Below are 25001 nucleotides of genomic sequence, written 5' to 3' on the forward strand. Positions count from 1 at the left end.
CCGGAAGCGAGGCCCGCGCTTCCGGTTCCGCCTCCCCAGTCGGTCGCGCGCCGTCACGATGGAGGAGCTGGGGCTGCTGGGCGACAAGGCGCAGGTCCGGGGTGGGGGGGGGCCCAGAGAGGGGAGGGAGGGTCCCCCGGGTCTATAGGTGCCCCCCCCGTCTATAGGTGCCCCTATAGGGCCTTGGGAGCCCCCCCCAAATCCTTTCTCGCCCCCCCCCCCCAGGAGGAGCTGCCGGCGCTCGCCCCCCACCGCCCCCCCACCGCCCTCTCCTTCCTGGTGCCCGAGCCGGAGGACCTGGAGGATCTGTACAGCCGCTACAAGGTGCCAAGGGGGGACTGGGGGGACTGGGAGCGACTGGGAGGGGACTGGGAGGGACTGGGAGGGGACTGGGATGGGACTGGGAGGGGACTGGGAGGGGACTGGGAGGGGACTGGGAGGGACTGGGAGGGACTGGGAGGGACTGGGGGCACTGGGAGGGGACTGGAGGGGACTGGGAGGGGACTGGGAGGGGACTGGGAGGGACTGGGAGGCACTGGGATGGGACTGGGAGTGAATGGGATGGACTGGGAGTGAATGGGATGGACTGGGAGAGAGGTGGGAAGGGACTGGGAGCGACTGGGAATAAGACTGCGATGGAGATGGGACTGGGATGAACTGGGATGAGGATGAAGATGAGATGAAGCTGGAGATGATGGGACTGGGATGAACTGGGATGAAGCTGGAGATGAGGTGAAGCTGGAGATGATGGGACTGGGATGAAGCTGGAGATGAGGTGGAGCTGGAGGTGATGGGACTGGGATGAACTGGGATGGGACTGGAGATGAGGTGGAGCTGGAGGTGATGGGACTGGGATGAACTGGGATGAGGATGAAGATGAGATGAAGTTGGAGATGATGGAGCTGGAGATGATGGGACTGGGATGAACTGGGATGAAGCTGGAGATGAGGTGGAGCTGGAGGTGATGGGACTGGGATGAACTGGGATGAAGCTGGAGATGAGATGGAGCTGGAGATGGTGGGACTGGGATGAACTGGGATGGGCTGGAGATGAGGTGGGACTGGAGATGGTGGGACTGGGATGAACTGGGATGAGGATGAAGATGAGATGAAGCTGGAGATGATGGAGCTGGAGATGATGGGACTGGGATGAACTGGGATGAGGATGAAGATGGGATGAAGCTGGAGATGATGGGACTGGGATGAACTGGGATGGGACTGGAGATGAGATGGAGCTGGAGGTGATGGGACTGGGATGAACTGGGATGGGCTGGAGATGACGTGGAGCTGGAGACGATGGGACTGGGATGAACTGGGATGAACTGGGATGAGGATGAAGATGAGATGAAGCTGGAGATGATGGAGCTGGAGACGATGGAACTGGGATGAACTGGGACGGGCTGGAGATGAGATGGGGTTGGAGACGATGGGGTTGGGGACGATGGGGTTGGAGACGATGGAGCTGGGACTGGGTGAACTGGTTTGAACTGGTGTGGGGCGCCGTGGTGGTTGTCCGCGCAGAAGCTGCAGCAGGAGCTGGAGTTCCTGGAGGTGCAGGAGGAGTACATCAAGGACGAGCAGAAGAACCTCAAGAAGGAGTTCCTGCACGCCCAGGAGGAGGTGAAGCGCATCCAGAGCATCCCCCTGGTCATCGGGCAGTTCCTGGAGGCCGTGGACCAGAACACGGCCATCGTGGGCTCCACCACCGGTGGGGACCTGCGGGGGGGGAGGGAGGGCCAGGAGGGGCTGGTGGGGACGTGGGGATGGGGCTGGGACCACCAGGATGGGTGGTGGGGACGTGGGGATGGAGATGGGACCATCAGGATGGGTGGTGGGGACGTGGGGATGGAGATAGAGAGCAAGAAGAGGGTGGTGGGGACGTGGGGATGGAGATGGGACCATCAGGATGAGTGGTGGGGACGTGGGGATGGAGATAAAGAGCAAGAACGGGGTGGTGGGGACGTGGGGATGGAGATGGAGAGCTATAAGGGGGTGGTGGGGACGTGGGGATGGAGATAAAGAGCAAGAAGAGGGTGGTGGGGATGTGGGGATGGAGATGGAGAGCTAGAAGGGGGTGGTGGGGACGTAGAGATGGAGATAAAGAGCAAGAAGAGGGTGGTGGGGACGTGGGGATGGAGATAGAGAGCAAGAACGGGGTGGTGGGGATGTAGAGGTGGAGATAAAGAGCAAGAAGAGGGTGGTGGGGACGTGGGGATGGAGATAGAGAGCAAGAAGAGGGTGGTGGGGACGTGGGGATGGAGATAAAGAGCTAGAAGAGGGTGGTGGGGACGTGGGGATGGAGATAAAGAGCAAGAAGAGGGTGGTGGGGACGTGGGGGTGGAGATAGAGAGCAAGAACGGGGTGGTGGGGACGTGGGGATGGAGATAAAGAGCAAGAACGGGGTGGTGGGGACGTGGGGATGGAGATAGAGAGCAAGAAGGGGGTGGTGGGGACGTGGGGATGGAGATAAAGAGCAAGAAGGGGGTGGTGGGGACGTGGGGATGGAGATAAAGAGCAAGAAGGGGGTGGTGGGGACGTGGGGATGGAGATGAAGAGCAAGAAGAGGGTGGTGGGGACGTAGAGATGGAGATAAAGAGGAAGAAGAGGGTGGTGGGGACGTGGGGATGGAGATAAAGAGCGAGAACGGCGTGGTGGTGACGTAGAGATGGAGATAAAGAGCAAGAAGAGGGTGGTGGGGACGTGGGGATGGAGATAAAGAGCAAGAAGAGGGTGGTGGGGACGTGGGGATGGAGATGGAGAGCTAGAAGGGGGTGGTGGGGACGTGGGGATGGAGATAAAGAGCAAGAAGAGGGTGGTGGGGACGTGGGGATGGAGATGAAGAGCAGGAACCACCTAGGAGGCCCCTCAGGAGGTGTCCACCTCGTCCCGAAGGGTCCAACTACTACGTGCGGATCCTGAGCACCATCGACCGGGAGCTGCTGAAGCCCAACGCCTCGGTGGCCCTGCACAAGCACAGCAACGCCCTGGTGGACGTCCTCCCGCCCGAGGCCGACAGCAGCATCATGATGTTGACCTCAGGTGGGCGTCCAGCTCCTCCTCCTCCGGGGGGGGACGCGGGGAGGGACCCGCTGGTCGCTGGGGGTGGAGATGTGGGGTCTGAGAGGGTTCGGAAGGGTGGTTGGACCACGAGTCCTCGTCCCGTGAGGTTGGAGGCACGGAGAGGTGGTGGATCTCCATCCTTCCATCACCTGGAGAAGGTTCTAAGTGACCTCCTGTGGCTGGAGAAGCTTTGAGGAGGAGGTAGAACGTGTTTTATGGAAGTGGAGACATGGAGAGGTGGTGGATCTCCATTCTTCCGTCACCTGGAGAAGGTTCTAAGCGACCTTCTCTGCTTGGAGATGGTTTGGAAGGGAGGTTGGACCACGAGTCCTTGTGCCATGAGGTTGCAGACATGGAGAGGTGGTGGATCTCCATCCTTCCATGATCTGGAGAAGGTCCTAAGTGACCTCCTGTGGCTGGAGAAGGTTTGAGGAGGAGGTAGAGCTTGTCCCATGAGGTTGGAGACATGGAGAGGTGGTGGATCTCCATCCTTCCATCACCAGGAGAAGGTCCTAAGTGACCTCCTGCGGCTGGAGAAGCTTTGAGGAGGAGGTAGAACGTGTCCTATGGAGGTGGAGACATGGAGAGGTGGTGGATCTCGTCCTTGGAGACCCCAGGAGAAGGTTCTAAGTGACCTTCTCTGCTTGGAGATGGTTTGGAAGGGAGGTTGGACCACGAGTCCTTGTGCCATGAGGTTGGAGACATGGAGAGGTGGTGGATCTCCATCCTTCCATCACCTGGAGAAGGTCCTAAGTGACCTCCTGTGGCTGGAGAAGCTTTGAGGAGGAGGTAGAGCTGGTCCCATGAGGTTGGAGACACGGAGAGGTGGTGGATCTCCATCCTTCCATCACCTGGAGAAGGTCCTAAGTGACCTCCTGCGGCTGGAGAAGCTTTGAGGAGGAGGTAGAACGTGTCCTATGGAGGTGGAGACATGGAGAGGTGGTGGATCTCGTCCTTGGAGACCCCTGGAGAAGGTTCTAAGTGACCTCCTGTGGCTGGAGAAGCTTTGAGGAGGAGGTAGAACGCGTCTTCTGGAAGTGGAGACATGGAGAGGTGGTGGATCTCATCCTTGGAGACCCCTGGAGAAGGTTCTAAGCGACCTTCTCTGCTTGGAGATGGTTTGGAAGGGAGGTTGGACCAGGAGTCCTTGTCCCATGAGGTTGGAGACATGGAGAGGTGGTGGATCTCCATCCTTCCATGATCTGGAGAAGGTCCTAAGTGACCTCCTGTGGCTGGAGAAGCTTTGAGGAGGAGGTAGAGCTTGTTCTATGAGGTTGGAGACATGGAGAGGTGGTGGATCTCCATCCTTCCATCACCTGGGGAAGATCCTAAGTGACCTCCTGTGGCTGGAGAAGCTTTGAGGAGGGGGTAGAACGTGTCCTATGGAGGTGGAGACATGGAGAGGTGGTGGATCTCATCCTTGGAGGCCCCTGGAGAAGGTTCTAAGTGACCTCCTGTGGCTGGAGAAGCTTTGAGGAGGAGGTAGAACGTGTCTTATGGAAGTGGAGACACGGAGAGGTGGTGGATCTCATGGAGAAGCTCCTAGGTGACCTTCTCGGAGCTCCTCACGCCTGGTGGTGGCCCCGTTGCAGACCAGAAGCCGGACGTGATGTACGCGGACATCGGGGGGATGGACATCCAGAAGCAGGAGGTCCGCGAGGCCGTGGAGCTGCCCCTCACCCACTTCGAGCTCTACAAGCAGGTTTGGGTCTCCGGGAGGTCCTCGGGGACTGGGGTGGGAGACGCCCTAGAAGGTCCTCGAGGGCGGAGTCTCCAGGCCTCGGCGTCTCCCTCTAGATCGGCATCGACCCACCGCGAGGTGTCCTCATGTACGGGCCCCCCGGCTGCGGGAAGACCATGTTGGCCAAGGCCGTGGCCCATCACACCACCGGTGGGTCCTGGTGGGGCTCCTTGAGGTCCTGGTGGGGCTCCTTGAGGTCCTGGTGGGTCTCCTTGGGGTCCTGTTGATCTCCTTGAGATCCTGGTGGGTCTCCTTGAGGTCCTGTTGATCTCCTTGAGGTCCTAGTGAGGTCCTTGAGGGCTCCTTGAGGTCCTGGTGGGTCTCCTTGAGGTCCTGGTGGGTCTCCTTGAGGTCCTGATGGGTCGCCTTGAGATCCTGGTGGGGCTCCTTGAGATCCTGGTGAGGTCCTTGAGGGCTCCTTGAGGTCCTGATGGGTCTCCTTGAGGTCCAAGTGAGGTCCTGGTGGGTCTCCCTGAGGTCCTGGTGGGTCTCCTTGAGGTCCTGTTGATCTCCTTGAGATCCTGGTGGGTCTCCTTGAGGTCCTGTTGATCTCCTTGAGATCCTAGTGAGGTCCTGGTGGGTCTCCTTGAGGTCCCGGTGGGTCTCGCTGAGGTGCTTGAGGGCTCCTTGAAGTCCTGATGGGTCTCCCTGAGGTCCTAGTAAGGTCCTGGTGGGTCTCCTTGAGGTCCTGGTGGGTCTCCTTGAGGTCCTGGTGAGGTCCTTGAGGGCTCCTTGAGGTCCTGATGGGTCTCCTTGAGGTCCTAGTGACGTCCTTGAGGGCTCCTTGAGGGCTCCTTGAGGTCCTAGTGAGGTCCTTGAGGGCTCCTTGAGGTCCTGATGGGTCTCCCTGAGGTCCTAGTAAGGTCCTGGTGGGTCTCCTTGAGGTCCTGGTGGGTCTCCTTGAGGTCCTGGTGGGTCTCCTTGAGGTCCTGGTGGGTCTCCTTGAGGTCCTGGTGAGGTCCTTGAGGGCTCCTTGAGGTCCTCGAGGTCCCGGTGAGGTCCTCGAGGTCCCAGCCGTGCCGGGTGTCCCTCAGCCGCCTTCATCCGCGTGGTGGGCTCGGAGTTCGTGCAGAAGTACCTGGGGGAAGGTCCCCGCATGGTGCGCGACGTCTTCCGTCTGGCCAAGGAGAACGCGCCGGCCATCATCTTCATCGACGAGATCGACGCCATCGCCACCAAGAGGTTCGACGCCCAGACCGGAGGTGAGGGGACCTCTGGAGGACCTCTTGGGGGGCTTGGAGGACCTCTTGGGGGGCTTGGAGGACCTCCTGGGGGGGCTGGAGGACCTCCTGGTGCTCCCATGGGCTTGGATGGGGCTGAGGAACCTCTGGAGGACCTCCTGGTGGGGCTGGAGGACCTCCTGGTGGGGCTGGAGGACCTCGTGGGGGGGCTGGAGGACCTCCTGGGGGGGCTGGAGGACCTCCTGGTGCTCCCATGGGCTTGGATGGGGCTGAGGAACCTCTGGAGGACCTCTTGGTGGGGCTGGAGGACCTCTTGGTGGGGCTGGAGGACCTCTTGGTGGGGCTGGAGGACCTCTTGGTGGGGCTGGAGGACCTCCTGGTGGGGCTGGAGGACCTCCTGGTGGGGCTGGAGGACCTCCTGGTGGGGCTGGAGGACCTCCTGGTGGGGCTGGAGGACCTCCTGGTGGGGCTGGAGGACCTCCTGGGGGGGCTGGAGGACCTCGTGGGGGGGCTGGAGGACCTCCTGGGGGGGCTGGAGGACCTCCTGGTGCTCCCATGGGCTTGGATGGGGCTGAGGAACCTCTGGAGGACCTCTTGGTGGGGCTGGAGGACCTCTTGGTGGGGCTGGAGGACCTCTTGGTGGGGCTGGAGGACCTCCTGGTGGGGCTGGAGGACCTCCTGGTGGGGCTGGAGGACCTCCTGGTGGGCTTGGAGGAACCCTTAGTCGTCTCATGGGCTTGGATGGGGCTGAGGAACCTCTGGAGAACCTCCTGGTGGGGCTGGAGAACCTCCTGGTGGGGCTGGAGGACCTCTTGGTGCTCCCATGGGCTTGGAAAGGGGTGAAGAACCTCTGGAGAACCTCCTGGGGGGGCTGCTTTGGCCCGGGGGGGAGGTCCCCTGGATGTCCCACCGTGTCCCCTCCCGCCGCAGCCGACCGGGAGGTCCAACGCATCCTCCTGGAGCTCCTCAACCAGATGGACGGCTTCGACCAGAACGTCAACGTCAAGGTGGGTCCCGTGAGCTCCTGGGGGCAGGGGACAGCGGCGAGGAACCCTGGGGAGATGCTCCTCCTCCCTGGAGACCCGCTAGGGGCTGGGGGGACGGTCCAGGAGGTCCTGGTGGGTCTCCCTGAGGTCCTAGTGAGGTTCTTAAGGGCTCCTTGAGGTCCTGGTGGGTCTCCTTGAGGTCCTAGTGAGGTCCTTGAGGGCTCCTTGAGGTCCTGGTGGGTCTCCCTGAGGTCCTAGTGAGGTCCCTGAGGTCCTAGTGAGGTCCCTGAGGTCCTGGTGGGTCTCCCTGAGGTCCTAGTGAGGTCCTTGAGGCCTCCCTGAGGTCCTGGTGGGTCTCCTTGAGGTCCTAGTGAGGTCCTTGAGGCCTCCCTGAGGTCCTGGTGGGTCTCCTTGAGGTCCTAGTGAGGTCCTGGTGGGTCTCCCTGAGGTCCTGGTGGGTCTCCCTGAGGTCCTGATGGGTCTCCCTGAGGTCCTGGTGGGTCTCCCTGAGGTCCTAGTGAGGTCCTGGTGGGTCTCCCTGAGGTCCTAGTGAGGTCCCTGAGGTCCTGGTGGGTCTCCCTGAGGTCCTAGTGAGGTCCCTGAGGTCCTGGTGGGTCTCCCTGAGGTCCTAGTGAGGTCCCTGAGGTCCTGGTGGGTCTCCCTGAGGTCCTGGTGGGTCTCCCTGAGGTCCTAGTGAGGTCCCTGAGGTCCTGGTGGGTCTCCTTGAGGTCCTAGTGAGGTCCTTGAGGGCTCCTTGAGGTCCTGGTGGGTCTCCCTGAGGTCCTAGTGAGGTTCTTGAGGTCCTAGTGAGGTCCTTGAGGTCCTGTTGGGTCTCCCTGGGGTCCCGTTGATCTCCTTGAGGTCCCGTTGGGTCTCCTTGAGGTCCTGGTGGGTCTCCCTGAGGTCCTGGTGGGTCTCCCTGAGGTCCTGGTGGGTCTCCCTGAGGTCCTGGTGGGTCTCCTTGAGGTCCTGGTGGGTCTCCTTGAGGTCCTAGTGAGGTCCTGGTGGATCTCCTTGAGGTCCTATTGATCTCCTTGAGCTCCTGGTGGATCTCCTGGAGCTCCTGGTGGTTCTCCCTGAGCTCCTGGGGTTGCTGGAGGTGCCGGGGTGGCCGTGTGTCTTCTCCAGGTGATCATGGCCACCAACCGCGCGGACACCCTGGACCCGGCGCTGCTCCGTCCCGGCCGCCTCGACCGCAAAATCGAGTTCCCGCTGCCCGACCGGCGCCAGAAGCGGCTCATCTTCTCCACCATCACCGGGAAGATGAACCTCTCCGAGGAGGTGGACCTGGAGGACTGTATCCCACGGACATGGGGACACCGGGAACCCCGGGGAGATGGTGGGGACACCAGGAACCCTGGGGAGATGTTGGGGACCCCCGGGAGATGTTGGGGACACCAGGAACCCCCGGGAGATGTTGGGGACACCAGGAACCTTGAGGAGATGTTGGGGACACCAGGAACCCTGGGGAGATGTTGGGGACACCAGGAACCCCTGGGAGATGTTGGGGACACCAAGAACCTTGGGGAGATGTTGGGGACACCAGGAACCCTGGGGAGATGTTGGGGACACCAGGAACCTTGAGGAGATGTTGGGGACACCAGGAGCCTTGAGGAGATGTTGGGGACACCAGGAGCCTTGAGGAGATGTTGGGGACCCCTGTGAGATGTTGGGGACACCAGGAACCTTGAGGAGATGTTGGGGACACCAGGAACCTTGAGGAGATGTTGGGGACACCAGGAAGCCTGGGGAGATGTTGGGGACACCAGGAGCCTTGAGGAGATGTTGGGGACACCAGGAACCTTGGGGAGATGTTGGGGACACCAGGAACCCCGGGGAGATGTTGGGGACACCAGGAGCCTTGAGGAGATGTTGGGGACACCAGGAACCTTGGGGAGATGTTGGGGACACCAGGAACCCCCGGGAGATGTTGGGGACCCCTGGGAGATGTTGGGGACACCAGGAACCCCGGGGAGATGGTGGGGACACCAGGAACCTTGAGGAGATGTTGGGGACACCAGGAACCCTGGGGAGATGTTGGGGACACCAGGAACCTTGGGGAGATGTTGGGGACCCCTGGGAGATGTTGGGGACACCAGGAATCTTGGGGAGATGTTGGGGACACCAGGAACCTTGGGGAGATGTTGGGGACCCCTGGGAGATGTTGGGGACACCAGGAACCTTGAGGAGATGTTGGGGACACCAGGAACCTTGAGGAGATGTTGGGGACACCAAGAACCCTGGGGAGATGTTGGGGACACCGTGAACCTTGGGGAGATGTTGGGGACCCCTGGGAGATGTTGGGGACACCAGGAACCTTGAGGAGATGTTGGGGACACCAGGAACCCTGGGAGATGTTGGGGACCCCTGTGAGATGTTGGGGACCCCTGTGAGATGTTGGGGACACCAGGAACCTTGGGGAGATGTTGGGGACACCAGGAACCTTGAGGAGATGTTGGGGACACCAGGAACCTTGAGGAGATGTTGGGGACACCAGGAACCCCCGGGAGATGTTGGGGACACCAGGAACCTTGAGGAGATGTTGGGGATACCAGGAACCCCTGGGAGATGTTGGGGACCCCTGGGAGATGTTGGGGACACCAGGAACCTTGAGGAGATGTTGGGGACACCAGGAGCCTTGAGGAAATGTTGGGGACACCAAGAACCCTGAGGAGATGTTGGGGACACCGGGAACCTTGAGGAGATGTTGGGGACACCAGGAACCCTGGGGAGATTTTGGGGACACCAGGAACCTTCAGGAGATGTTGGGGACCCCTGGGGAGATGTTGGGGACCCCCGGGAGGTGTTGGGGACCCCCGGGGTTGCCGTGGGGCTTGGTGGCCCCGAGGAGCGGACGGTTCCTTCACCCTCGTCCAGACGTGGCGCGGCCGGACAAGATCTCGGGGGCCGACATCAACTCCATCTGCCAGGAGGTGGGTGACCTCGGGGGGACCTCGGTGGCCTTGGTGGCCTCTCCGTGATGTTCTGAGTGGCCCTGGTGGCCCTGGTGGCCTCTCCGTGATGTTCTGAGTGGCCTTGGTGGCCTCTCCACGATGTTCTGGGTGGCCCTGGTGGCCTCTCCATGAAGCTGTGGGTGACGTGGTGGCCCTGGTGGCCTCTCCGTGATGTTCTGAGTGGCCTTGGTGGCCCTGGTGGCCTCTCCGTGATGTTCTGAGTGGCCCTGGTGGCCTCTCCGTGATGTTCTGAGTAGCCTTGGTGGCCTCTCCCTGATGTTCTAAGTGGCCTTGGTGGCCCCGGTGGCCTCTCCACGATGTTCTGAGTGGCCCTGGTGGCCTCTCCATGAGGCTGTGGGTGATGTGGTGGCCCTGGTGGCCTCTCCGTGATGTTCTGAGTGGCCTTGGTGGCCTCTCCATGATGTTCTGAGTGGCCCTGGTGGCCTTGGTGGCCTCTCCCTGATGTTCTGAGTGGCCCTGGTGGCCTCTCCATGATGTTCTGAGTGGCCCTGGTGGCCCTGGTGGCCTCTCCACGATGTTCTGGGTGGCCCTGGTGGCCTCTCCATGAGGCTGTGGGTGACGTGGTGGCCCTGGTGGCCTCTCCACGATGTTCTGAGTGGCCCTGGTGGCCTCTCCCTGATGTTCTGAGTGGCCCTGGTGGCCTTTCCATGAGGCTGTGGGTGACGTGGTGGCCCTGGTGGCCTCTCCGTGATGTTCTGGGTGGCCCTGGTGGCCCCGGTGGCCTCTCCCGGGGCGGGAGGTGACGCGGTGGCCCCCGCAGGGCGGGATGCTGGCCGTGCGCGAGAACCGCTACATCGTCCTGGCCAAGGACTTCGAGAAGGCCTACAAGACGGTCATCAAGAAGGACGAGCAGGAGCACGAGTTCTACAAGTGACCCCGCGGGGACCTCGATGGGGACCTCGAGGCCGTCACCACCCCCTCCCCAATAAAAGCTTCGTGGCCACCAGAGGCCTCCTGGGTCTCCTTGGGGACAGGAGGAGAACTTTGGGGACACTGGGAGGTCCATGAGGACCTTGGGGACACCAGGAGGTTCTTGGGGACGTGAGGAGAACCTTGGGGACACGGGGAGGTCCATGAGGAGAACTTTGGGGACACCAGGAGGTCCATGAGGAGAACTTGGGGGGCACAAGGAGGTTCTTGGGGACACAAGGAGACCCTTGGGGACATGGGGAGACTCTTGGGGACACGGGGAGGTCCTTGAGGACATTGGGGATCCATGAGGAGAACTTTGGGGACACAAGGAGGTTCTTGGGGACATGAGGAGAACCTTGGGGACACTGGGAGATCCTTGGGGTCAATGGGGGGTCCATGAGGAGAACCTGGGGGACACCAGGGGGTTCTTGGGGACGTGAGGAGAACCTTGGGGACACCAAGAGGTCCATGAGGAGACCCTTGGGGACACAAGGAGGTCCATGAGGAGAACTTTGGGGACACAAGGAGGTTCCTGGGGACACTGGGAGGTCCTTGGGGACATTAAGGGGTCCATGAGGAGAACTTTGGGGACACAGGGAGGTCCTTGGGGACAATGGGGGGGTCCATGAGGAGAACCTGGGGGACACAAGGAGGTTCTTGGGGACACGGGGAGGGGCCTGAGGAGACCCTTGGGGACACAAGGAGGTTCTTGGGGACACGGGGAGGTCCTGGGGGACACGGGGAGGGGGCTCCTCGCTCTGTCACAGCCCCAAGCCCCCTGCCCGGAGCCGGAAAGAGCCGAAAGGAGCCGGAAAGAGCCGAAGGGACCCGAGCGGAGCCGGAAAGAGCCGAAGGGACCCGAGAGGAGCCGAAAGGAGCCGAAGGGACCCGAGTGAAGCCGGAAAGAGCCGAAAAGAGCCGAAGGGACCCGAGTGAAGCCGAAGTAGAGTGAAACGAGCCGAACCGGGTCCCAATCAGGGCAAAAAGAGCCGAATTGGGGCAAAAAGAACCAAATCGGGGTGAAAAGAGGAGGCGGGTTGGGGCGAAGAGAGCGGAATCGGGGCGAATCGGAGCGAAAAGAGTCGAATCGGGGTGAAAAAGAGGCGAATCGGGGAAAAAAGGAGCCGAATGGGATCCGAATCGGGTCAAAAAGAGCCGAATCGGAGCCGAATCGGGGTGAAAAAGAGGCGAATGGGATCTGAATCGGGGCGAAAAGAGAGGAATCGGGGTGGAAAGAGCCGAATCGGGTCAGAAAAGAGTCGAATCGGGTCCAAACGAGGGCAAAAAGAGCCGAATCGGGGAGAAAAGGAGCCGAATGGGATCTGAATCGGGGTGAAAAGAGCCGAATGGGAGCCGAATCGGGGTGAGAAAGAGGCGAATTGGATCTGAATCGGAGCGAAAAGAGCCGAATCGGGTCAGAAAAAGTCGAATCGGGTCAGAAAAAGTCGAATCGGGTGAGAAAAAAAGTCGAATCGGGTCGGAAAGAGCCGAACCGGAGCGAAAAGAGCCGAACCGGGTCTGAATCGGAACGAAAAGAGCCGAATCGGGTCAGAAAAAGTCGAACCGGGTCAGAAAAAAGTTGAATCGGGTGAGGAAAAAAGTCGAATCGGGTCGGAAAGAGCCGAACCGGAGCGAAAAGAGCCGAACCGGGCTCGGAACCGTCCGGAAAGAGCCGAACCGGAGCCGAGCCCGTCCGGAAAGAGCCGAACCCGGTCCGGAAATAGCCGAGCGCTTCCGGAAAGAGCCCGAACCCGTCCGGAAAGGCCCGAACCGGCCCGAACCGGGGCCGCCATGTTGTCCGCGGCGCTCTCCCAGCTCCTCCTCGGCCTCCTCATGGGTGAGTGCGGGGTCCCCGTGGCCCCCTGTCCCCCCCCGTGTCCCCCTGTCCCCCCTCAATGTCCCTCTGTCCCCCCTCAATGTCCCCCTGTCCCCCCTCAGTGTCCCCCTGTCCCTCCTGACCCCCCCCAGTGTCCCCCTGTCCCCCCTAGTGTCCTCCCCATATCCCCCCATGTCCCTCTGTCCCCCTCCAATGTCCCACTGTCCCCCCCAGTGCCCCCCCCAGTGTCCCCTCATGTCCCCCTGTCCCCCCTCAATGTCCCCCTGTCCCCCCTAGTGTCCCCCCCATGTCCCCCTGTCCCCCTTAAGGTCCCCCTGTCCCCCCTCAATGTCCCCCTGTCCCCCTTAATGTCCCCTTGTCCCCCTCAACGTCCCTCTCTCCCCCCCCCAGGGTCCCCCCCCGTGTCCCCCTGTCCCCCTTAATGTCCCCCTCAATGTCCCCCTGTCCCCCCCATGTCCCCCTGTCCCCCCCAATGTCCCCCCCAGTGCCCCCCCATGTCCCCCCTAGTGTCCCCCTGTCCCCCCCCCATGTCCCTCTGTCCCCTCCGGGTGTCACATTCCGCCCCCCCCCCCTTTCCGCAGTGTCACCTCCCCCCCTCGCGCTGTCACCTGTCCCTGCCGCAGTCCCAGTGCTGCCACCAGTGTCCCCAGTGCCACCAGTGTCCCCATCCCCCTCCCCAGTGTCCCCAGTCCCCCCCCAGTGCCACCAGTGTCCCCCATCCCCCTCCCAGTGTCCCCCTCCCCCTCCCTAGTGTCCCCAGTCCCCCCCCCAGTGCCACCAGTGTCCCCAGTCCCCTCCCCAGTGTCCCCAGTCCCCCCCTTATTCCTGGGTCCCCCTAGATTTGAAGTCCCCCCTCCCCTTAGACCTGAGGTGTCCCCCCTAATTCCCTCCCCCCCGCCTCCACACCCCATTCCTGGATGCCCCATGGATTTAGGTTCCCCCCCCCCACGGATTTGGGGTCCCCCCCCTTGGATTTGGGGTCCCCCCCTTGGATTTAGGGTCCCCCCTTGGATTTGGAGTCCCCCCCTTAGATCTGGGGGGGTCCCCCTTGTCCCCCGTGTCTCCCCCTTATTCCTGGGTCCCCCTAGATTTGAAGTCCCCCCCTACTTAGACCTGAGGTGTCCCCCGTAATTCCCTCCCCCCCGCCTCCACACCCCGTTCCTGGATGCCCCATGCACTTGAGTTCCCCCCTTGGGTTTGGGGTCCCCCCTTTGGATTTGGGGTCCCCCCCCGGGTTCAGGGGTGAGCCGGTGTGTCCCCCCCCACAGCCGGGGGGGCGCGGGGGGGCTGCGTGGAGGTGGCGTCGGGCACCGAGGCCGTGCTGGGGGCCTCCTTCCGCCTGCTGTGCATCGCCTGCAAGCGCCGCAGCGAGACCCCCGCCGAGGCCCAGGGCGAGTGGTTCTTCCGCCCCGACGGGGAGCCCCACTTCCAGAAGGTGCTGGGAGGGACTGGGAGGGACTGGGAGGGACTGGGAGGGACATTGAGGGGGACTGGGAGGCACTGGGAGGGGCTGGGAGGGGCTGGGAAGGTCATTAAGGGGGAGTGGGAGGGACTGGGAGGCACTGGGACAAACTGGGAGGGGCTGGGAAGGTGATAAAGGGGGACTGGGAGGCACTGGGGGGTGCTGGGAGGGACTGGGAGGCGCTGGGAAGGTGATAAAGGGGGACTGGGAGGCACTGGGAGGGACTGGGGAGGTCATTGAGGGGGACTGGGAGGGGCTGGGAGGCCCTGGGAAGGTCATTAAGGGGGACTGGGAGGCACTGGGAGGGACTGGGAGGCGCTGGGAGGGACATTGAGGGGGACTGGGAGGGACTGGGAAAGTCATAAATGGGGACTGGGAGGCACTGGGAGGGACTGGGAGGGGCTGGGAAGGTCATTAAGGGGGACTGGGAGGGACTGGGAGGTGCTGGGAAGGGACTGGGAGGCGCTGGGAGGGACTGGGGAGGTCATTAAAGGGGACTGGGAGGCACTGGGACAAACTGGGAGGGACTGGGAAGGTCATAAATGGGGACTGGGAGGGGCTGGGAAGGTCACTAAGGGGGACTGGGGGGGCACTGAGAGGGACTGGGGGGCACTGGGAGGGGCTGGGAGGCACTGGGGAGGTCATTAAGGGGGACTGGGGGGCACTGGGAGGCGCTGGGGAGGTCATGAAGAGGGACTGGGAGGCACTGGGAGGGACTGGGAAGGTAATTGAGGGGGACTGGGACAAACTGGGAGCACTGGGAGTTACTGGGAGGCCGTTTCTCCCCCGAGGAGGGGCAGGGGGGGTTACTGGGAGGCACTGGAGTTACTGGGAGGCCGTTTCTCCCCCGAGGAGGGGCAGGGGGGGTTACTGGGAGGCACTGGGAGTTACTGGGAGGCCCTTTCCCCCCCCCCAGATCCTGCACTACAGCCCCGAGGAGGAGCCGTGGGTGGCCCCGGGCCCTTTCAAGGAGGTGCTGAGCTGGAACGGCTCGCGGGGGACGCGGGACCTGCAGGACCTGTCGGTGCTGCTGTCGGCGGTGGCGCGGGAGCACGCCGGGCACTACGTGTGCCGCCTGCGCCGCAACCTCACCTTCGAGGGCTACGTCTACAGCCTGGCCCGCAACAAAACCATCCGCCTGGCCGTGGTGGACACGGGTGCGCGGGCCACGAGGGGTTAAACGGGGGCTGCGGGCCGCGAGGGGTTAAATGGAGGAGGGAGGGGCCTGGAGGGGTGGGAGGGTGGTGGGCTGCGAGGGGTTAAATGGAGCTGGGAGGGGGGGTAAAGGGGTGGGGGGGGCTAAGGGGGTGAGAGGGGCTTGGGGTGCAAGGGGTTAAATGGGGTGGGAGGGGCGGAAAGGGGAGGGAGGGGCCTAAAGGGGTGAGAGGGCTGTGGGTTGGAAGGGGTTAAATGGGGTGGGAGGGGCTTAAAGGGGAGGGAGGGGCTTAAAAGGGAAGGAGGGGCCTGGAGGGTGGGAGGGCTGTGGGCTTTGAGGGGTTAATTGGGGGTGGGAGGGGCCTGGAGGGCTGTGGGCTGCAAGGGGTTAAATAGAGGTGGGAGGGGCTTAAAGGGGTGGGAGGAGCCTAGAGGGGTGGGAGGAGCCTAGAGGGGTTGGAGGGCTGTGGGTTGCAAGGGGTTAAATAGAGGTGGGAGAAGCCTAAAGTGATTGGAGGGCTTTGGGCTTTGAGGGGTTAAATAGGGGAGGGAGGGGCCTGGAGGGCTGTGGGCTTTGAGGGGTTAAATAGGGGTGGGAGGGGCCTGGAGGGGTTTGGGCTGCAAGGGGTTAAATAGGGGTGGGAGGGGCCTGGAGGGGTGGGAGGAGCCTAGAGGGGTTGGAGGGCTGTGGGTTGCAAGGGGTTAAATAGGGGTGGGAGGGGCTTAAAGGGGTGGGAGGAGCCTAAAGTGACTGGAGGGCTTTGGGCTTTGAGGGGTTAATTAGGGGTGGGAGGGGCTTAAAGGGGAGGGAGGGGCCTAGAGGGTTGGGAGGGGCCTAGGGGGCAGGAGGGCTGTGGGCTTCGAGGGGTTAAATGGGGGGGGGGGAGGGGCCTGGAGGGCTGTGGGCTTTGAGGGGTTAAATAGGGGTGGGAGGGGCCTGGAGGGGTTTGGGCTGCAAGGGGTTAAATGGGGGGAGGGGCTTAAAGGGGAGGGAGGGGCCTGGAGGGGTGGGAGGAGCTTAGAGGGGTTGGAGGGCTGTGGGTTGCAAGGGGTTAAATAGGGGTGGGAGGGGCCTGGAGGGCTGTGGGCTGCAAGGGGTTAAATAGGGGTTGGAGGAGGGGGCGTGGCTTTGCCTATAGGGATGAATGGGGTGGGGCGTGGCTTAAGGAGGGGGCGTGGCTTTGCCTATAGGGATGAATGGGGCTGGGGGCGTGGCTTTGCCTATGGGGTGAATGGGGCTGGGGGCGTGGCTTAAGGAGGGGGCGTGGCCTGTGTCCCCCCTGGGGTCCCCGGTTCGAATCCCGCGGCGGGCAGCGCGCCGGGACCTGGCGTCCATCGTGTCCGAGATCCTGATGTACGTGCTGATCGTGGTGCTGACCCTCTGGCTGGCCGCCGAGATGCTCTACTGCTACCGCAAGGTGGCCGCCGCCGCCCCCGCCCCCGACAGCGCGTGAGTCACCCCCCGCCGCGGGGAAACGGGGGGTGTTGGGGGCGTAGAGGGGGGTATTGGGGGCGTAGGGGGGGTATTGGGGTGAAATGGGGGTGTATGGGGGTGAAATTGGGGGATAAAGGGGGGTATTGGGGTGAAATGGGGGGGTAGAGGGGGGTATTGGGGGGAAACGGGGGGTATTGGGGTGGAATTGGGGGAGAGAGGGGGGTATTGGGGGTAAATGGGGGGTATTGGGGTGAAATTGGGGGGGTAGAGGGGGGTATTGTGGTGAAATGGGGGGGTAGAGGGGGGTATTGGGGGGAAATGGGGGTTAGAGGGGGGTATTGGGGTGAAATGGGGGCTATTGGGGTGAAATTTGGGGATAGAGGAGGGTATTGGGGGGAAATGGGGAGGTATTGGGGTGAAATTGGGGGGGTAGAGGGGGGTATTGGGGGGATAAAGGTGGGTATTGGGGGGAAATGGGGGAATAGAGGGGGGTATTGGGGGGAAATGGGGGGGTAGAGGGGGGTATTGGGGTGAAATGGGGGGGTAGAGGGGGGTATTGGGGGGAAATGGGAGGGTAGAGGGGGGTATTGGGGGGAAATTGGGGGTATTGGGGTGGAATTGGGGGAGAGAGGGGGGTATTGTGGTGAAATGGGGGGATAGAGGGGGGTATTGGGGTGAAATGGGGGGTAGAAGGGGGTATTGGGGGGAAATGGGGGGGTAGAGGGGGATATTGGGGTGAAATGGGGGCTATTGGGGTGAAATTTGGGGATAGAGGAGGGTATTGGGGGGAACTGGGGAGGTATTGGGGTGAAATGGGGGGGTAGAGGGGGGTATTGGGGGGAAATTGGGGGAGAGAGGGGGGTATTGGGGTGAAATGGGGGGATAGAGGGGGGTATTGGGGGGAAATGGGGGGGTAGAGGGGGGTTCAAGGGGGGGGTTGGGGTGAAATGGATGGTTTTTTGGGGGTTCAAGGGGGGGTTTTGGGGGTTCAAGGGTGGGTTTTGGGGTGAAATGGGTGTTGTTTTGGGGTGCAAGGGGGGGATTTGGGGGGTTCAGGGTGGATTTTGGGGTTCAAGGGGGGGGTTGGGATGAAATGGGGGGGCTTGGGTGCCACCCCAGATCTTGGGGTGCCCCCTGGGAGCCCCCCCAAACCTCTCACACCCCCCCCCCCCCCCCCAGCTCCGAGTACCTCGCCATCACCTCGGAGAGCAAAGAGAACTGCGCGGGCGGGACGGCGCCCCAGTAGCTCCCAGTAGCTCCCAGTAGCTCCCAGTAAAGGCACCTCTGGGTGCTGCCTCCCCCCCCTCCCCGCAATAACCCCCCCCGCCCCCGGGAGGGGGGGCTGCACCCATCACCCCTCCCCCCACTGCACCCCCACACCCCCCCCCCATGGATCCCAGTGCTCCCAGTAAGGAACCAGTAAGGACTCGGCACCCATGGGTGCTCCAGGATGGATCCCAGTGCTCCCAGTAAGGAACCAGTAAGGACTCGGCACCCATGGGTGCTCCAGGATGGATCCCAGTGCTCCCAGTATGGACCCAGTAAGGACCCAGCACCCACGGGTGCTCCAGGATGGATCCCAGTGCTCCCAGTATGAATCCAGTATGGACCCAGCACCCATGGGTGCTTCAGGATGGATCCCAGTGCTCCCAGTAAGGACCCAGTAAGGACTCAGCACCCACGGGCGCTTCAGGATGGATCCCAGTGCTCCCAGTAAGGACCCAGTAAGGACTCGGCACCCACGGGTGCTCCAGGATGGATCCCAGTGCTCCCAGTAAGGACCCAGTAAGGACTCGGCACCCACGGGTGCTCCAGGATGGCTCCCAGTGCTCCCAGTATGGACCCAGTAAGGACTCAGCACCCATGGGTGCTCCAGGATGGATCCCAGTGCTCCCAGTAAGGACCCAGTATGGACCCAGCACCCATGGGTGCTCCAGGATGGATCCCAGTGCTCCCAGTAAGGAACCAGTATGGACCCGGCACCCATGGGTGCTCCAGGATGGATCCCAGTGCTCCCAGTATGGACTCGGCACCCATGGGTGCTTCAGGATGGATCCCAGTGCTCCCAGTATGGACCCAGTAAGGACTCGGCACCCATGGGTGCTTCAGGATGGATCCCAGTGCTCCCAGTAAGGAACCAGTATGGACTCAGCACCCATGGGTGCTCCAGGATGGATCCCAGTGCTCCCAGTATGGACCCAGTAAGGACCCAGCACCCACGGGCGCTTCAGGATGGATCCCAGTGCTCCCAGTATGGACCCAGTATGGACTCAGCACCCATGGGTGCTCCAGGATGGCTCCCAGTGCTCCCAGTATGGACCCAGTAAGGACTCAGCACCCATGGGTGCTCCAGGATGGATCCCAGTGCTCCCAGTAAGGACCCAGTATGGACCCAGCACCCATGGGTGCTCCAGGATGGATCCCAGTGCTTCCAGTAAGGAACCAGTAAGGACTCGGCACCCATGGGCGCTTCAGGATGGATCCCAGTGCTCCCAGTAAGGACCCAGTAAGGACCCAGCACCCATGGGTGCTCCAGGATGGATCCCAGTGCTCCCAGTAAGGAACCAGTAAGGACTCAGCACCCATGGGTGCTTCAGGATGGATCCCAGTGCTCCCAGTATGAATCCAGTACGGACCCAGCACCCATGGGTGCTCCAGGATGGCTCCCAGTGCTCCCAGTAAGGACCCAGCGCTCCCAGCAAGCACCCATGGGTTCTCGTGGATGGCTCCCAGTGCTCCCAGTAAGGACCCAGCACCCGTGGGTGCTTCAGGATGGATCCCAGTGCTCCCAGTAAGGACCCAGCACTCCCAGCAAGCACCCATGGGTTCTCGTGGATGGATCCCAGTGCTCCCAGTAAGGACCCAGCACCCGTGGGTGCTCCAGGATGGCTCCCAGTGCTCCCAGTAAGGACCCAGCACTCCCAGCAAGCACCCATGGGTTCTCATGGATGGCTCCCAGTGCTCCCAGTAAGGAACCAGTAAGGACTCTGCACCCATGGGCGCTCCAGGATGGCTCCCAGTTCTCCCAGTAAGGATCCCAGCGCTCCCAGCAAGCACCCATGGGTTCTCGTGGATGGCTCCCAGTGCTCCCAGTAAGGAACCAGCGCTCCCAGCAAGCACCCACGGGTTCTCGTGGATGGCTCCCAGTGCTCCCAGTAAGGACCCAGCGCTCCCAGTATGAATCCAGTAAGGACCCAGCACCCATGGGTTCTCGTGGATGGCTCCCAGTAAGGAACCAGTGCTCCCAGTAAGGACCCAGCACCCATGGGTGCTCCAGGATGGATCCCAGTGCTCCCAGTAAGGAACCAGCGCTCCCAGCAAGCACCCATGGGTTCTCGTGGATGGCTCCCAGTAAGGAACCAGTGCTCCCAGTAAGGACCCAGCACCCATGGGTGCTCCAGGATGGATCCCAGTGCTCCCAGTAAGGAACCAGTGCTCCCAGCAAGCACCCATGGGTTCTCGTAGATGGCTCCCAGTGAGGAACCAGTAAGGACCCAGCACCCGTGGGTTCTCGTGGATGGATCCCAGTGCTCCCAGTAAGGACCCAGCACCCGTGGGTGCTCTAGGATGGCTCCCAGTGCTCCCAGTAAGGAACCAGCGCTCCCAGCAAGCACCCATGGGTTCTCGTGGATGGTTCCCAGTGCTCCCAGTAAGGACCCAGCGCTCCCAGTATGAATCCAGTAAGGACCCAGGACCCATGGGTGCTCCAGGATGGCTCCCAGTGCTCCCAGTAAGGACCCAGCGCTCCCAGTATGAATCCAGTATGGACCCAGCACCCATGGGTTCTCGTGGATGGCTCCCAGTGCTCCCATTATGGATCCCAGCGCTCCCAGCAAGCACCCATGGGTTCTCGTGGATGGCTCCCAGTAAGGAACCAGTGCTCCCAGTAAGGACCCAGCACCCATGGGTGCTCCAGGATGGATCCCAGTGCTCCCAGTAAGGACCCAGCGCTCCCAGCAAGCACCCATGGGTTCTTGTAGATGGCTCCCAGTGCTCCCAGTAAGGACCCAGCACCCGTGGGTGCTCCAGGATGGCTCCCAGTGCTCCCAGTAAGGACCCAGCGCTTCCAGCAAGCACCCATGGGTTCTCGTGGATGGCTCCCAGTGCTCCCAGTAAGGACCCAGCGCTCCCAGTATGAATCCAGTGTGGACCCAGCACCCATGGGTGCTCCAGGATGGCTCCCAGTTCTCCCAGTAAGGATCCCAGTGCTCCCAGCAAGCACCCATGGGTTCTCGTGGATGGCTCCCAGTAAGGAACCAGTGCTCCCAGTAAGGACCCAGCACCTGTGGGTGCTCCAGGATGGCTCCCAGTGCTCCCAGTAAGGACCCAGCACTCCCAGCAAGCACCCATGGGTGCTCCAGGATGGCTCCCAGTGCTCCCAGTAAGGACCCAGCGCTCCCAGCAAGCACCCATGGGTTCTCGTGGATGGATCCCAGTGCTCCCAGTAAGGACCCAGCGCTCCCAGTATGAATCCAGTGTGGACCCAGCACCCATGGGTGCTCCAGGATGGCTCCCAGTGCTCCCAGTAAGGATCCCAGCGCTCCCAGCAAGCACCCATGGGTTCTCGTGGATGGCTCCCAGTAAGGAACCAGTGCTCCCAGTAAGGACCCAGCACCCGTGGGTGCTCCAGGATGGCTCCCAGTGCTCCCAGTAAGGATCCCAGTGCTCCCAGTAAGGATCCCAGTGCTCCCAGCAAGCACCCGGCGCCCCTGGGTTCCCCGGGATGCCTCCCAGTAAGGATCCCATCACTCCCAGTAAGCAACCAGCACACCCCCTAAACCCCCGCGGGTTCTCCTGGGTGGCTCCCAGCGCTCCCAGTAAGGATCCCAGTGCTCCCAGTAAGGCCCCAGCCCCCGGCCCCCCCCCTGCATGGGCCAAAGCTGCTTCATTTTGGGGCGAAAAAGGCTCCGATCGGGACCTTTGGGACTCGAGCCCCGTCACGCCCCCCTCGTTTGTCGCCGCGCAAACGAGGGGCACGCAAACGAACTGCGCCATGCTAACGAGTGGCCTGCCAATTAAGCAATACCCTAACGAGCGACGTGCAATAGAGCTGCGGATGCAAACGAGCCCGGCGAACGAAGGAGCGAGACGCCGACGCGCTATGTGCCAAACGACGATATGCAAACGAGGCGACGCGCTAACGAGCCGCGCGAACGAGAGGCATGCAAATAAATCACGTGCAAACGAGCCGCGTCTAAACGAGGGGTGCCGCGCGATTAAGCCCCGTGCCAATTAGCAGCGCGATTAGGAAGCTGAAGGCTAATTCCGAGCTCCATGCAAATTTATGCAAATGAGGAAGGGGGTGATATAAGCCATGGCCTCTAAGCAATTAGGATTTATGCTAATTAGGCCACGCCCCCTAATGAGGTCACCCCCATTGACTCTATGGGGCCCATAGGGAGCAATGGGAGAGCTTGGCCACGCCCCCTGGATGACGTCACCCCATTGGGCCCATAGAGAGCAATGGGAGGACTTGGCCACGCCCCCTAATGACGTCACCCAATTGAGTCTATTGGGCCCATAGGGATCAATGGGATGGCTTGGCCACGCCCACAATGACGTCACCCATAGGGGTATATGGGGGCGTGGCCACGCCCCCTTCTCATCAAGCCACGCCCCCTTCCTCCTCTCCAACCCCCCCCCCCCCCCCCAAGCTCCTTTTTGGGGCTCAACGCGAGGATTTTGGGGCTCGATCACAGAAAGTGGGGGGGTCATGACGTCATGGGAGGCTTTGACGTCATCAGGAGGCTCCCCCCGCCCCAATTAACACATCGAGGGGGGCGCCCAGACCTGATTTTGGGGCTAAATTAAAGGGATTTGGGTCTGGGGGGGGGAGATTTTGGGGGTTCTCCCCCCCTTTTTGGGGGTTCAGAGGCGATTTGGGGGTTCAGAGCTGGGATTTGAGGCTCTTTCTGCGGGTTTTGGGGTTCAGGGCTGAGTTTTGGGAGCTCAACGAAAGATTTGGGGGGCTAAATTGGTGATTTTGGGGGGTTCGGGGATGAATTCGGGCTCATTCTGCAGGTTTTGGGGTCCAGGGGGGGAGGTTTTGAGGTGCTTCCTCCTATTTTGGGGTTCAAGGACTATTTTTGGGGAGCCCTGACCTATTTTGAGGCTCGGGGTGGGGTTTATGGGTCTAATGATGGGGTTTTTGGGGTGCCCTGACCGGTTCAGGGGTTCAGGGGTGGGGATTTGGGGTCCAATTATGAGGTTTGAGGGTCCAATTATGAGGTTTTGGGGTTCAATTATGAGGTTTTGGGGTTCAGTGATGCCCTCGGGGGACCCCTGCCCTATTTTGGGGTTCGGGGGCGGGGGGTTGGGGGCCTTAATTGTAGCTTTTGGGGTTCCTTGATGTGGTTTTGGGGTTCGGTGACGCGTTTTTTTTTTGGGGTGCTCGGACCGGTTTGGGAGCCTCAATTATAGGGATTTAGGGGTTCACTGACCTCTTTTGGGGTTCACTGACCTCTTTTGGGGTTCACTGACCTATTTTTTGGGGTTCAGGGGTGGGGTTTTGAGGGTTTTGGGGCTGCCCGGACTGGTTTTAGAGGGTTCAAAGTGGTTTTGGGGCTAAATTATAGGGTTTTGGGGGGCTCAATGATAGGTTTTTGGGGTGCGATGACTTGGATTTGGGGGTGCAGGGTGGGGTTTGGGGCTCCTCCTCCTTCCGTCCCGCACCCCGAGAGTCACTTGGAGGCAAAACCCACCCGGAACAGGCAACGTGGGGGGCGTTTTGGGGGGATTTGAAGCGTTTTGGGGCGTTTTGAGCGGATTCAAAGCATTTTTTGGGGTGTTTGGGGTCCGTTTGGGGTGTTTCGGGGGGATTTGGGGTGTTTCGGGGGGGATTTGGGGTGTTTCGGGGGGATTTGGGGGTGGATTTGGAGCCTTTAGGGCGTTTCAGAGCGTTTTGGGGGGATCTGGGGGGCGTTTCGGGGTATTTGGGGGGCGGTTCGGTGCATTTTGGGGTGATTTAGGGGGATTTGGGTTCTTATTGAGCCATTTTGGGGGATTTGGAGCCATTTAGGGGGATTTGAAGGGTTTTTTTGAGCCATTTGGGGGGGGTTAGGGGCATTTGGGGGGGATTTGGGGTTCTTTGGGGCCATTTGGGGGGGATTTAGGGCCATTTGGGGGGATTTGGGTTTTTTGGGGGGCGATTTTGGGTTTCTTTGGGGCCATTTTGGGGTCTTTTGGGGGGGATTTGGGGCCATTTGGGGGGGTTTGGGGTCATTTTTGGTTGATTTTGGGTTCTTTGGGGCCACTTTGGGGGGATTTGGGGGCATTTGGGGGGATTTGGGGCTGTTTTGGGGTGATTTGGGGCCATTTGGAGGGGATTTGGGGTTCTTTGGGGCCATTTGGGGGGGATTTGGGGCCATTTGGGGGGATTTGGGGTTCTTTGGGGCCATTTGGGGGGGATTTAGGGCCATTTGGCAGATCTGAGGCTTTTCAGGGGGCGATTTTGGGTTCTTCAGGGCCATTTTTGGGTCATTTGGGGCCATTTTGGGGTGATTTGGAGCCATTTTTGGGTCATTTGGGGCCATTTTGGGTCTTTTGGGGCCATTTTGGGGTGATTTGGGGCCATTGGGGGGCTTTCAAGTCATTTTTGGGGTGATTTGGGGTTCTTTGGGGCCATTAGGGGGGCTTTCAGGTCACTTTTGGGGTGACTTGGGGTACTTTGGGGGCAGTTGGGGCTGATTTGGGGTTATTTGGGGGGGATTTGGGGCCATTTGGCAGATCTGAGGCTTTTCGGGGGGTGATTTTGGGTTCTTTGGGGCCATTTTGGGGTGATTTGGGACCATTTTGGGGTGTTTTGGGGCCATTTGGGGCCATTTTGGGGTGATTTGGGCCATTTTGGGGTCTTTTGGGGTGATTTGGGGCCATTTTTGGGTCATTTGGGGCCATTTTGGGGTTCTTTGGGGCCATTAGGGAGGCTTTCAGGTCACTTTTGGGGTGACTTGGGGTACTTTGGGGGCATTTGGGGCTGATTTGGGGTTATTTGGGGGGGATTTGGGGCCATTTGGCAGATCTGAGGCTTTTCGGGGGGCGATTTTGGGTTCTTTGGGGCCATTTTGGGGTGATTTGGGGCCATTTGGGGGTGATTTGGGGCCATTTTTGGGTCTTTTGGGGTGATTTGGGGCCATTTTGGGGTGATTTGGGACCATTTTGGGGTGTTTTGGGGCCATTTGGGGCGTTTTGGGGCCATTTGGGGCCATTTTGGGGTGATTTGGGCCATTTTTGGGTCTTTTGGGGTGATTTGGCGTGATTTG

At 61.3% G+C, this 25001-nt stretch overlaps 2 protein-coding genes across 4 annotated transcripts; both read left to right on the top strand.

The window, feature by feature from the left end:
- Window positions 1-10888, top strand: PSMC4 (proteasome 26S subunit, ATPase 4). Its single transcript, XM_069883036.1, has 11 exons — window positions 1-94; window positions 226-324; window positions 1521-1707; window positions 2892-3038; window positions 4652-4761; window positions 4857-4950; window positions 5835-6002; window positions 6912-6988; window positions 8096-8264; window positions 9845-9900; window positions 10703-10888. Exons 1-11 carry the CDS (start codon window positions 59-61, stop codon window positions 10814-10816), a joined length of 1257 nt encoding a protein of 418 aa, XP_069739137.1. The 5' UTR covers window positions 1-58; the 3' UTR covers window positions 10817-10888.
- Window positions 10889-11646: 758 nt separating this feature from the next.
- SCN1B (sodium voltage-gated channel beta subunit 1) lies at window positions 11647-21930 on the top strand. 3 transcript variants are annotated; one of them, XR_011339680.1, is made up of 6 exons: window positions 11647-12691; window positions 13960-14126; window positions 15070-15310; window positions 16623-16758; window positions 17923-19721; window positions 20877-21930. XR_011339680.1 is itself a non-coding variant. In XM_069883038.1 (6 exons), the coding sequence occupies exons 1-5, from the start codon at window positions 12646-12648 to the stop codon at window positions 17987-17989; spliced, it is 657 nt and encodes a 218-aa protein (XP_069739139.1). In that variant the 5' UTR covers window positions 11647-12645; the 3' UTR covers window positions 17990-18015; window positions 18193-21930. The 3 variants fall into 3 exon arrangements, 2 of the variants coding, with proteins under 2 accessions (XP_069739139.1, XP_069739138.1); XM_069883038.1 differs by having other exon boundaries at window positions 17923-18015; window positions 18193-21930; XM_069883037.1 differs by having other exon boundaries at window positions 17923-21930.
- Window positions 21931-25001: the final 3071 nt, after the last annotated feature.

The sequence above is a fragment of the Phaenicophaeus curvirostris genome, unplaced genomic scaffold (genome assembly GCF_032191515.1).
Source record: "Phaenicophaeus curvirostris isolate KB17595 unplaced genomic scaffold, BPBGC_Pcur_1.0 scaffold_483, whole genome shotgun sequence".
Taxonomy (NCBI): Eukaryota; Metazoa; Chordata; class Aves; order Cuculiformes; family Cuculidae; genus Phaenicophaeus; species Phaenicophaeus curvirostris.

Bases quoted from the DNA above. Each gene is read 5' to 3' on its own strand.
- PSMC4 (XM_069883036.1), top strand. From the start codon at position 59: ATGGAGGAGCTGGGGCTGCTGGGCGACAAGGCGCAG. The intron at 4,762-4,856 runs GTTTGGGTCTCC...GTCTCCCTCTAG, and splicing joins ACTTCGAGCTCTACAAGCAG to ATCGGCATCGACCCACCGCG. The intron at 6,989-8,095 runs GTGGGTCCCGTG...TGTCTTCTCCAG, and splicing joins ACCAGAACGTCAACGTCAAG to GTGATCATGGCCACCAACCG.
- SCN1B (XM_069883037.1), top strand. From the start codon at position 12,646: ATGTTGTCCGCGGCGCTCTCCCAGCTCCTCCTCGGCCTCCTCATGG. The intron at 14,127-15,069 runs GTGCTGGGAGGG...CCCCCCCCCCAG, and splicing joins GGGAGCCCCACTTCCAGAAG to ATCCTGCACTACAGCCCCGA. The intron at 16,759-17,922 runs GTGAGTCACCCC...CCCCCCCCCCAG, and splicing joins GCCCCCGCCCCCGACAGCGC to CTCCGAGTACCTCGCCATCA.